Source organism: Nyctereutes procyonoides, unplaced genomic scaffold (genome assembly GCF_905146905.1).
Source record: "Nyctereutes procyonoides isolate TBG_1078 unplaced genomic scaffold, NYPRO_anot_genome, whole genome shotgun sequence".
Taxonomy (NCBI): Eukaryota; Metazoa; Chordata; class Mammalia; order Carnivora; family Canidae; genus Nyctereutes; species Nyctereutes procyonoides.
The window spans coordinates 18,279,546-18,291,180 of NW_026575020.1; the positions used below are offsets into that span (position 1 = coordinate 18,279,546).

Sequence of the window (11,635 nt, forward strand, 5' to 3'; positions counted from 1 at the left end):
CTTCCCTTCCTGATTTGTCCTTCTCCATAAGCTCCTACTGCCTTCTCATACATTGCACAATGTATATTTTATTTATAGTGACTCCAGCTAGCCTGGGGACTCCAGGGGGGCTGGCATTCTTTGTCTTCTCTGCCACATCCCCAGTGCCTAGAACATAGAAGCTCAAGAAATATTTGGGCAAATAAATGAACCTGAACCTCCTGGCACCTACCTTGCCTAGGCTGCACTCACACACAGCCCCAGCATGGAGGGAAAGTGCTGAGCTGGGGCGGGGGGGGGGGGGGGGGGGGGGGGGTGTTGAGCACCTCTGCCAGAGCCCCACTGTGTGGTCTCCACCTAGCCTGCTCTCCTTTCTGAGCTTCAGCCTCCTCCATTATACAATGAAGAAGCTGGATTGGAACTTCTCTGCCTTTCTCTGTGTTGGAACTCAGAGCTGGCTTTGCATCCCCTCAGGTGGGGTATAGACAGGGAGTCCACAAAGGTAGGAGAGCGTGCCTGGTGGTCCCTGCCCAGAAGAAATCTCCAAGCTTAAGGCCCTTACCCTGGAATGGCAGTGAGTTGAGGGGAACAGGACAGGGATAGTCATGGAAACTAAAAATAGACCTGAGAAAGTTTTCTCCAAAAATATATCCATTTAATCATCATCAAAATCCAAGGTAGGAAGCCTGAGGAATGGAGGCCCCAGGCTTCTACAGGCTGAGAGCAGAGGTCAAGTGTCCAGAAGGGAGCTATCATTGGAGGAAGCCAGCCATCAGGCAGGTGAGCATGGGGACCAGCAGGGTGGGCAAAGGCAAGGGCAGCAGCTGTCCTGGGGCCTGAGACTTGAACACGACGCGCTGGCCCTGGCGCTGCAAAGGCCTGATGTTATCTGTCATGCTCAGTTTCTGATCCACATCATAGTACAGCTTCTTGGAGAATGCGAGGATCTGTGGGAGGGATGGGGCTCAGCAGGAAGCGGGGGCGGGGTGGCAAGCAGAGCTGTGCTTCCTGCTATGTGACCCTAGACCAGTCCCCTTGCCTCTCTGAGCCCTCATTAGTAAAAGGGTTCAGAATCCCTAGCTCTCAGGTTTTTGTAACAGATGAAAAGAATAAAGGATGTAGAGTGCTGGTGCTGGTGGGGTTTAGTTCCTCCTAGCTTCCCTTAGCCAGGTGGACACACAGCTCTACAGTTTTGAGGGCCCATAATCTGATCACTGGTCACTGTTTATTATTGCTTTTACTACAGAACAGAGGTTCTCAGACTTGAGTGTAATAGCATCATGGCTGGGGTGGGGAGGCTTGTTGGACCCACATTGCCAGGCCCCACCCCCAGAGTTTCTGATTCAGTAGGACTGGGGTGAGGTCTGAGAATTCAAATGTCTAGCAAGTTCCCAGATGATGTTGATGCCACTGGTCCAGGGACCACTCTTTGAGAGCCACTGGTCTGCAGTGAAAGTATCACCAGAGCAGGGATCTGGGCCCTTGGGTTCACAGCTATATCCCTGGAGCCGAGTACTTATAAGGACTTGAGTACCACTGCTGGGTGAATGGACTGCTTTCCTATTGTGGCTACACTGACCCTCTCTGAGCTGCTCTCCGCCAGCCGCGGACCCTCCCCCTTGCCAACCCCTCCCTCCCAGGACACCAACTCCCTGCCCTCAGCTGGACAACTCCGGCCTACTTGCAGGGGGCGGCATGGAAGCCTTTTCTGACTGCTCCTGCCACAGCCTCCCCTTCCACTCTCAAACCAGAGATGGGCTAGGCAAGGCCTTCCTTGTTTGTCTGCTTCAGGGGGTGTCTATGGATTCAACCAACAGGATCTCAGCTCCCTGGGGTGCCCCATCACCACCCCAGCCCAGGGGGCCTCTGTGAGGATCCAGAGGGATGGTTTCTGGGAAACCAGGCATTGGGAGGCTGCATCCCTGGCTGGGCCATATGTACCTGATCCCTGTGTAGCTTAATGCGTTCCTGGAACACAGTCCAGACAACCTTCTCCTGGCAGCCTGGAGTAGTAAGTGAGCCCAGGTAGCGGTAGTAATGCCTCAGTTTCTCCTTCTTGGGGAGGAGGTCAAACAGGCTGATGCTCTCTTTCATTGTGGTGTTCATCTCTGCAGCAGGGGTAGGTACAGAGAATACCCTCAATTGGTGGGGGAAGCGGGGGATCCCGAGAGCCCAGGCCACCATATCACCCCACCCCGGCCTTCTTCAATAGGAAGAAGTCTCCTCCCCTCCCCACCCCTCCAGCCACTCACTGGGTCTGGGGACAGAAGACAGTGTGTCCACCAGAGGCTGGAAGCCATCATTTTCGGATCCAGCCTGGAAGAGAAGGGAAGGAGGCCTTGAGAGGGACTTGTGGAGAGCCAGTGGTGACCACCGGTCCATTCTTCTGGTCTGGGGTGGGGAGGGCACGCAGCTTCTAGGACTGAGGCCCTGAGAGGCTCTGGGCTCCCCACCTAGGTGTATACAAGTCGCTGAGAAACAGGGGAAGTCGGGGTCCCCCAGCCCCCTCCTGCCTTGCCGGAATCCCAGATCTCTGGATCCTAAGAAGCAGCCTCTCAGACCCCGGGGAGTGAGGGCCGCACCTCCACCAGGAAGGCCAGCACTGCAATCTCATCTTTGGAATCCTGGGCCTCCTTCTCATTCTCCAATGGCCGCTTCTCTTTCTCGTGTACTATGTGCATCTAGTGGGGGTGAGAGGAATGGAGAGAAGACCCATGAGTGGGCTGGAGCCTTCTTGCCCAGGGCAGGTCCACCCAGAGCCCAGGCATGCACGGACTCGGAAAAGGGCCCTTACCTCCATGGCAAAGCGATTCCCATTGATGGTGTGCTCGGAGCCCCCGTCCATCTCCTCCGACCAGTGCAGATGCAGCTGCAAAGCCCGGTACTGGGTACTCAATCCCCCTCCAGCGATGGAGGCCTCTTGATCCAGCAACACCATTACTGGAGGGCACATGCGGGGGCAGAGTCCTCACGCCTGCCTCCCCTAGCCTCGCCCAGCACCCCCCTCCCAGTCCCACCCACGGAGAACCTTCCATCCCGCCTCCTACCCCTCACAGGCTACAGTCTTGGGCCTGCAGGGACAGGATGGTATTAGACAGGTGGTACAGCCCAGACCTGTCACTGACCCTGCAAAGATACCCCCCACTGCCTGCCTCTCTCTCTCTCTCTCTCTCTCTCTCTCTCTCTCTCTCTCTGCACACCCCCCATTGTGCTTAACGTGCCACTCAGCCCGGTCCCTCCCCTGCTTCAAGCCCCCTGATGCCCCGGCCTTCTCAAGGGAATGTCCAAACTCCTTAGTCCTGGGTCACCTGCTCCTGGGCTGACTGGCCCCCCTGACTGGTTCCACTCTCTGCCTGCCATGCACCCGGTGCCACACACAATTTTCTGAGCACCCTGAGCTTCATGCCTCTGTGCCTTGGCCCTGCTGTTCCCTCTTCGTGGAAGGCTGCCCCTCCTGGTCTGATGGAAGTACTGAAAATACTGTGAAGTGTTCCCCAGGCCTGTCCTGCTTCCCCCTACTCTCCCACCATTGGGCTGTGCAGCCCCTCCTCAGCAAAGATGCTCCCTGGAGGAGCCCACACATCTTAGTCCTCCAGAACTCAGGGGTCCCAGGACCCCCATCCTACCTGCCCGAGACCCACCTGAGTGCCCATTGTTTTGGACTCTCCACTGTTGCTTCTTGTCATAGCCAGAGAAGGAGAAGGGTCCCAGGTTTGAGTCCACCTGTGCCTCTGTAGTGTCAATGTTGATGGGGGACTGGCGGCTCTTCTGGCAGTCTTCACCCCACTGGCTGGGCCCTGAGCGGGGAGGAAGGGTCCGCTGAGAGTCAGGCAGAGGGCACCTCCTCAAGTTGGAGGAGGGGGAATGGAAGAGTGCTTGGAAGCTGTGGAGTGGAGACCCAGGAAGGGGACCTCAGCAAAGTCACGCTGACTAACAGGAAGCGTTATCTGAGAGCTGGAGGCCAGGAAGTAGCCTCTGGAGAAGAACACAGTCTGTCGGGACTTGGGAATGGGACAGCACTGTGTAGTCACTGAAACACAGCAGAGGCAGGAGGACAGCAGACGGTAGGGAAACTGATCCAAGTTTGAAAACAAAATGCAGGGATCCCTGGGTGGCGCAGCGGTTTGGCGCCTGCCTTTGGCCCAGGGCGCGATCCTGGAGACCCGGGATCGAATCCCACGTCGGGCTCCCGGTGCATGGAGCCTGCTTCTCCCTCTGCCTGTGTCTCTGCCCCTCTCTCTCTCTGTGACTATCATAAATAAATAAATAATAAATAAATAAAAAATTAAAAAAAAAAAAAGAAAGAAAACAAAATGCAAAGAACCACTTCCCAGGTCCACCCGAAAGAAGAGGTATCACTGGAAGAGGACTAAGGCTCCATTTTGTTACAGAAGTAAAATGTGGGGTGCCTGGCTGGCTCAATTGGTGGAGCATGTGACTCTTGATCTCAAGGTCATGAGTTCAAGCCCCATGCTGGGCAGGAAGCCTACTTAAAAAAAAAAAAAAGAATACAACGTGTCTCTGTATCTGATGCTATTGATTTGTTTGATAGAAGACTTCTCTTAGTGACAATCTCGAGAGATGCCAGGGAAGACTCGGGTCACTGTACCTTCCCTGTCCCCTGAGCCCCAGGACTCTGGACTCTGTGTGTGTTTGAAGGACTGATATCTGACAGGTGGAGAGGCATCATTACCCTCATCCTTCCCACCTTCCCCAGGCTTTCATTTTGACCTGGGCAGTCTCCACCATGCAGAAAAGCCTGTCCCCAAGACTTGCTGTACTTACCTGAGCAAGCATAGTTGGAGGCCTTGGCTTGAATCTCATAGCACCAGTGTGACTCTGGAAGAGAGAGAAGAAGGATAGGAGGCCTGCATCAGTGTATTTCTGCACACATGTCTCTAGGAATCGACTTGAGCTGTGTGCACATAAGCAACACTCTGCGCACAGTGGGTCAGAGGCTAAGAATATCCTCGGAAGCCAGAGACCTCCTTGGGTTGGGATGGAACATTCCTGGAGTCTAGGAAGGAACGCCCAAAGGAAGGAGACTTAAGAAAATACAGGGATGGGGGCAGAGTGGTAGAAGCCAGGCCCCAGTTGTCCTGACCCATTGCTAACCAACTGGTCATCATGCCCAGGACACTGTTCCTCAGGCAAAACAGCCACTCTTGAGGGGTCTTGGGAGGCCATCTGAGGCCTCAGCTCTACCCCAGGAGTTAGCCTTGATATTCTCCTCCAGCTGCTCTTAGCCTCCTCCTCCTCCCTTGTATCTCCCACCACAAACCTGGAAGTGAGTTTCTGGCAAGAGGACAGGATGAGGATTAGGCCCAGTCTCCCCTCCTGGGACAACAGAGCCAAGTTCAGCCTGGCTGCCTTCCCAGAGTTGATCCGGGATGACGGAGGAGATTAGACTAGCCGCTCCCTGGAACACACGCTCTGGTGTGATTAAGACCCATTCTGGGCTAAGCTCTCACAGCCCACCAGGAAAGGCAGTCAGGACCTTTCCCCAGTCCCAACACCCCACAATCCTGGTAGGTGGCCAGATTCAGGTTCTAATCTCAGCTCTGGTTCACCTCAGTAGAACCAGCATCTCTGAAAAGAGGCTGCACTGCAAACATATTACACTAAGTGCAAGATGTTACTAACAGGGGAAACTGCCAGGGCAGGGGGCCTTGGAAGCTTTCTGCTCAGTTTTTCTGTAAACCTAAAACTGCTCTATAATTATAGTCTATTGGTTAAAAAAAAAAAAAGCTTGCAGCACTAGGGTGGACAAACAAGTCACCTAAGCTCTCTGAGCCTCAGTTTTCTCATCTGTCAAATGGAGCTAACAGCATCTACCTCTCTGGGCTGTGGGAGAATTAAATGACAGACTACCGAGTATTCTAGGGAGCCTAGAGCTTAGTTAAAGTCCCTAATGAGTACTTCCTTTCCCTGGCCTCCCTCCCTCTGGCCTCAGATAAGTGCGCAGATGGCCAAGGCTCAGGCTGGGCAGACGGAAGAGAAATGAAGTGAGCTGGAAAGAACTCAGGGATGATAAAATTCCTAAGAAAAGCATAGCTTCCCACTCAGCCTGAGCTGAGGCCTATGAGCACATCCACCCCCTTCTTGCAGGGCTGGCTCCATCCACCCCACATCCTCTGGGGTCTCTGGAATGAGGCCTGGGTGGAGAGGGAGCCAGGAGGAGGTGGGGTTCTCAGTAGGGGAGGGAAGGAGGGGTTCCAGGCCAGGAGAGTGAGCATCTATAGAAAATGGGCACCTTCTGGCTCCAGGCCCCTTGGAGCCAGCTAGGGCTATGAGTCTCCCAGCTCTGGGTCAGAGGCCCTGCCGTGCTGGCCCAGCCTCTTTCAGAGCCTTCCCCATGGACCCCATGACAGTCCATCCCCTGCCCTGGACAGGGCTGAATGTGGAGAACTGCTGAATCTAGGGAACACCCATGTAGGTCAAACTCAGCAAGGGCCGTGGCCACTTCCCACCCAGGCCCTTCTCTGCAGGTGGTCCTGGCTCTCAAGTTGGAGCCTGTTCACCTGACTCAGTCCTGGCTCTGGCTTAATCTGTACAGCAGAGTTCATTAATTTTCCCGAGCCCTCCATTCTACCTCAGGCAGAACGAACCGCCACCAACCTGGGACTTTGGTCAGTGTCCGAAGAGCCAATGGATGGATGGAGGTCATTTGCAAGTGCAAAAGTCTCCTCGTTATAATTCACCCCTCTCATCAGTCCTGAAGGCAGGAGGGGCCTCTGAGGTTGACTGGAGGCCCAAAAGGAAGCTATTACCGGGGAGCACTGTCTGAGCCAGAGACCTGAAGGACATAGCCTCCTCTCAGCCTCCCCCAGGGCCCATCTGGTTTAGGCTGAGCCATCCTTAGGAATGTGCTCTTCCCTGACTCTGGGTACAGCTCCTGGTTTTGTAATGGTGACCTCTGATCCACTGTCTTAATCATGGAGACTTTTGACCTGTGCGGCTGAATGCTCTTGTAACTACCCTCTTCTGGAGGCAAGAACCAGGAAAACACAATGTTGATGAGGCCAAGGGTCAGGTCTATGTCCACAGGCCGAGGTTAGAGACCTCAATCCATCTCAAGGGCGCCTGGGAAGGAGGAAGCTCCCCACACCCAGATCTGGGCTCCAAGCTCCAGGTCTAACCAGGCGTGCAGTACTAGACCTGATAACCATCACCAATCACCCGGCCACTGTCCCCCACTCTCGACCTGTGTACCACCCGTCCCCTTTCTTTAGAGGTGATTGAAGAAGTTCTCTCTGATGGACCTTGCTCACTCTACGCTCTCACTCTCTGGAGAAGGAGGAATCCTGGAAACCAGCTCAGCAAAACCCAAGTATGTCCTGGCAAAGTCTCAGTAACTCCTGGCTAGGGTTCTGGAGCCCTGAAGAAGCCTATGATCCTCTCCCCTCCTTCTCCATCTATGGCAGCAGATGCTCTCGGTTGTTTGATGTGTATCCTGGTCACTCTCAAGTGTCCCAGGGGATGAAATGGGTGGAAGACGGGTCCCAAGATCCCAAGACAGTTTCCAGTCCAAAAGCCCCAGCACTTAAGGAGAGCACAGCTTGTATGAGGGGGCAGCTGAGATTGATCCCTGGCTGCCTGGCCCCAGGCCAGTGGTAGAGCCATGACAACTTCATGTATGGGGCGTCTGCCATGTGCCACACAGGTATCGCACTAAGCACTTACACCCACTATCTTATTCTTATCTGAATCCTTGAAACACGTGAAGTCAGAATTACTATATATCGTGAGAAAACTGAAGTTAAGCGACTTACCCAGGACCACACAGCTACAAAGCAACTGAATTAATTGCAAAGTGTTTCTCTTTTCTCTTACTACCAAACCCAGCTGCTTAAGTAGGTTTCAAACTCAAACTTTACATACAAAATTTATCACATCCCATCTGTCCTCTTCCCTCCTCTCCTAGGAAGAAGCCAGTAGTTTCTGCAAGATTCCCCTCATCCCCTCTAACACACACACACACACACACACACACACACACACACACACACACACACACACTGCCCCCCAGCTGAATCTTCCCTGCAAAGGGCACACTCTCTCCTTCTCTGCCGCTGCTAAGTGACGACTCCTCACCCCTCACCCCACGACTCCAAGAGAGAAGCATCTAGCGTCAGGAGAGGAAGTTTGGCTAGGTGGACCCCAAAGGGCACCATCGGAGGGGTAGCTGAGCTGAGGACTGGCAGATGGGGGCTTCCTGCAAAGGAGCTGGTCCCCCGCGGGGTCACAAAGAAGATGCCTCCCCGGATCCCTGTGCCCAGCCGTGGGGTTGGAGGTGCTTTCAGCTCCTTATCAAATATTAACGCACAACTCCTGCCACCTCCCACCCAGGCGAATAATTAAGAGCTCGGCCACATCATTAATCTTTAAACGAAAATCACCCTGGCCGGAAAGACCGGCTCGGCCAGGGCGTCGAGTGTCCTAGGGTCCCCAGCCCGCGGGCTCCCCGTACAGTGCTGGGGGGCTGGGGAGCGGCAGGGGGGCGGCAGCCTCGGGAGACAAGGGACCCAGGGCGAGAAGCGGGAATGCCGGCGCCCCTCGGCACCCAGGGTGTTGCGCGGGCTCTGGGCGGGGGGCAGCCAGTGGGCGCTGAGCCCGCGCAGGGCGAACAGCGACCCCGGGCCAGGCCGAGGACCAAGGGCGCGTGCAACGCCAGGAGGGCGAGCAGAGCGGCGTGCGTCGAGGCGGCCGGGGGAGCGACCGCCCCGCGCCCCGCGCACCCCGCGAGCGCACCCCGCGCCCCGCGCACCCCGCGAGCGCACCCCGCGCCCCGCCACCGCACGTGGCCGCTGTCCGCGCCCGCCGCGTCCGCCGAGGCCCCGCAGCCCTGGGGCGGGGGGCGCTGGGGGCCCTGGGGGCGAGGGGCGCCGGCCGGGGGCCCCCGCGTTCACCTGCGCAGGCGGAGGGCCGGGCGGCGGCGAGGGCCAGGAGCGCGGGCAGCAGCCGCATCCCGCACAGGAGCAGAGGCGCGGCGGAGCCGGGGGTCGCGCGCCGAGGCGGCCTTCGGGGGTGCGGCGGTCATGCCGGCCCCGGTTTTATAGCGGAGCTGCGGCGACGGGAGGGAGCCCCGACAGCGGGGCGCGGGGAGCGGCTCCTCCCCCTGGCGGAACCTCCCCTCCCGGCGCGTCCTGTCCCTGCGCTGAAATCCTCCGCTCCCCTCCTGGCGCAGCCCCCCCCCCCCCCGGGCCACCTTGTGCCTCGTGCCCGCCCCCGCCAGCTCCGCTCGGCTCCGCTCAGAGGCAGCGCCCTCCCTCCGGTCGCCGCCCGCCCCCATCTCACACCTGGTGTCTGGTTTGGGAACAAGGTGCCGACCTTGCGAGCTATCTGATCAACACAGGAGTGGGTGCCCGGATTCCTGCCTTGATCATTTCGGCCCGACCCCTGCGCAGGCCTCTGGCCGGGGGAGCGGTCCGCGGGGCCTGGGAATGGCCTTGGTTGGGGGGCGCGGGGGGACACAGCCTCCCCAGGATGGTGCAGTGGAGGCGGCGGCGCTGGGGTTGGTGGCATCCGGTGTCCCGGGGAAGAGGGCTTGCTTTTCTTGCTGAGGCAGTGGCCGCGGATTCTCTGGGGCGCGCCTCTCTTTTCTGTTTCCTCCCAGGCTGCTCTAAACTTAATTTCTAAGCAGACCAAAGACCCTTCTTCCAACACAGAGTGAAGACGCCTCTGAATTGCCGCGTGAGCATTTAGGTGATGGCCAGAGCAGGGAGGGCGCCGGTGAGGGGAGAATCGAGAAACAGATTCCAGTGAGAGAGAAGCTTAGGGGGTCAGAGGGAAGGGGCTGTGTCCTGCCGAGGCTCCCAGACCCCTGAGATGAGATGGGAAGAAAAGAGACAGGGGACTGGGGCACCTGGGTGGCTCAGTCGGTTAAGCGTAATCTGCATTCGGCTCAGGCCATGATCCCAAGACCCTGGGATGGAGTCTCTCATGGGGCTGATTGCTCGGTGGGGAGTCTGCTTCGCTCTCTCCCTCTACTCCTTCCCCTACTCATGCTCTCTCTCGCCTGCTCTCTCTCAAATAAGTAAATAAAATCTTTTAAAAAGAGAGAGACAGGGGTCTGAATGGACTCCTAGTTCTCTCATCTGCCAGGATCTTCAGAGGGGTCCAGGGAAAAGGAAAGTTTCCTTGAAAGAAGCCTTAGCATTTGGGTAAATGAGGCTGAGGGCTGCTCTAGAGGGGAAGATGCCTCTTGTCTCAGGAGGAATACTCTTGTCTCCTGGGTCTGGCCCCCCTGCTGCAGTGCCTGTTGACTCTTTTATGGGTCTAGGTACTGTGTGTCCCACAACGGGTAGGGGCTTCCGTGGGGGTTTGGAAAGCTCAGACTTGGGTAGGGAAGAGGGAGAGGGAACCAGGCAGTGGGCCTGGGCCCCCTTCATCAACAGGAAGCCCCTGTTTTCTGGTCTTGTCGCTTCCCCATCCGCTGCCAACCCCTCTGCTCCCCACCAGCCTTTGAACCTAGGCTAGGGACCTCTGAAGAGGGATTGCCTCCCCTAGAACTCTCCAGGCAAAGGGGCTTCCTCCTTGGTTAGAGTCCTGATTCTAACTGCCACCACTCCCCACTCCACGTCCTGGCCCAGGATCACAGCCTCAAGGAGCAGCTTTGATCCTACAGAGAGGGGAGGGGGCGTCCACATTGGGCTTAGGACTCTATTGTCTACACTGCTTTTGAATTTAATCAACAGCCAAGACTATGGCAGTTAGGGGAGGGATTCCACACCCTAGGGCCTTTTCTGGGGAGTGGATTTATATCCATAGGGCTTTAAAAATCTATGTTTCAGGACTGAGGAATGGAGTGGGGAGGAATCCTATTCCTGGGAATGAAGTCTACTTCAGGGGATTCATGTGACCCTAGGCCAGCCCCCTGACTGGTAGGAGAGATTGAAAAACTTTGGTGGGCTTAAGGGGCCACCCATCAAAGTCCATCCCCTTGGGGCCTCCTAGAGGGAGGAGAATGTGGGAGAGGGAGCTGCCCCTTAGGTAATCCTGCTCCACACCTGTGGGTATGCCCCCTGGTATGCTGGGGCCAGCAAGATGGAGGAGAGCCAAGCCCTGGTGTGGTGTCCTCTCTGAGGCATGGGGTGTGCATGGGAGGAGCTTAAGGTTGGGCACATCCTCATGAATGTGCCTTAATCAGGGGCACCACGGGGGGTGTATGTTGGCAATGTGTGGGGAGTGGTCAGGGTGTGGCCACTGCTCTGCATGTCATCTCTTCAAGGCTACACAGCAGGGCAGGAGGCTCCCCACTTCTAATGTTAACATTCCCAGCTTTATCTCCCAGTCTAGACCCCTGTCCTAGTCTGCCATAAACTAGTCACCTGTCACCTACTAGGCCCATGGCCCTGCTCCCCTGGAGGAGACAAAGCCTTCATTCAAGCAGAGATTGTTAGAGCAGGGATGGGCCCTGTCACATCTCAGTGACTTACAGGCCCATAAAGCTGCCAGCCCGGGCCCACCAGCCCCAGCCTGTTGCAGGCTCCTTCCTCTTATTCTGCTCAGGCTTCCCAAGTGTCCTGCATTCAAGTCCCCGCTCTTCCCCAGACTCAGGGATGGCCTTGGGCAACTTTCCTACACCTCTCTGATTGCAACTTCCTCATCTATAAAGTGGGGATGGTCATCCCTACCCTACTGACCTCTGCCAATA

At 56.6% G+C, this 11,635-nt stretch overlaps 1 protein-coding gene and 1 non-coding gene across 3 annotated transcripts; one reads left to right on the forward strand and one right to left on the reverse strand.

Annotated features, from left to right (window-relative positions):
• Positions 1–615: 615 nt before the first annotated feature.
• On the reverse strand, positions 616–9,043 carry CA4 (carbonic anhydrase 4). 2 transcript variants are annotated; one of them, XM_055336838.1, is made up of 8 exons: positions 8,889–9,043; positions 4,765–4,818; positions 3,621–3,776; positions 2,774–2,919; positions 2,562–2,660; positions 2,232–2,295; positions 1,921–2,087; positions 616–926 (listed from the first exon to the last, which is right to left on the reverse strand). In XM_055336838.1, the coding sequence occupies exons 1-8, from the start codon at positions 8,944–8,946 to the stop codon at positions 732–734; spliced, it is 939 nt and encodes a 312-aa protein (XP_055192813.1). In that variant the 5' UTR covers positions 8,947–9,043; the 3' UTR covers positions 616–731. The 2 variants fall into 2 exon arrangements, with proteins under 2 accessions (XP_055192813.1, XP_055192818.1); XM_055336843.1 differs by lacking the exon at positions 8,889–9,043 and adding an exon at positions 6,598–7,661.
• TRNAK-CUU (transfer RNA lysine (anticodon CUU)) lies at positions 4,387–4,459 on the forward strand. Its single transcript has one exon. It is a non-coding gene; the product is annotated as a tRNA-Lys (tRNA).
• Positions 9,044–11,635: the final 2,592 nt, after the last annotated feature.

Excerpts from the sequence above, each read along its gene's own strand:
- CA4 (XM_055336838.1), bottom strand. The coding sequence starts at position 8,946 with ATGCGGCTGCTGCCCGCGCTCCTGGCCCTCGCCGCCGCCCGGCCCTCC. Across the intron at positions 2,296-2,561 it reads TGCTGGCCTTCCTGGTGGAG|GCTGGATCCGAAAATGATGG; the intron begins GTGCGGCCCTCA and ends CTTCTCTTCCAG. Across the intron at positions 2,088-2,231 it reads GTCTTCTGTCCCCAGACCCA|AGATGAACACCACAATGAAA; the intron begins GTGAGTGGCTGG and ends CCCCTGCTGCAG.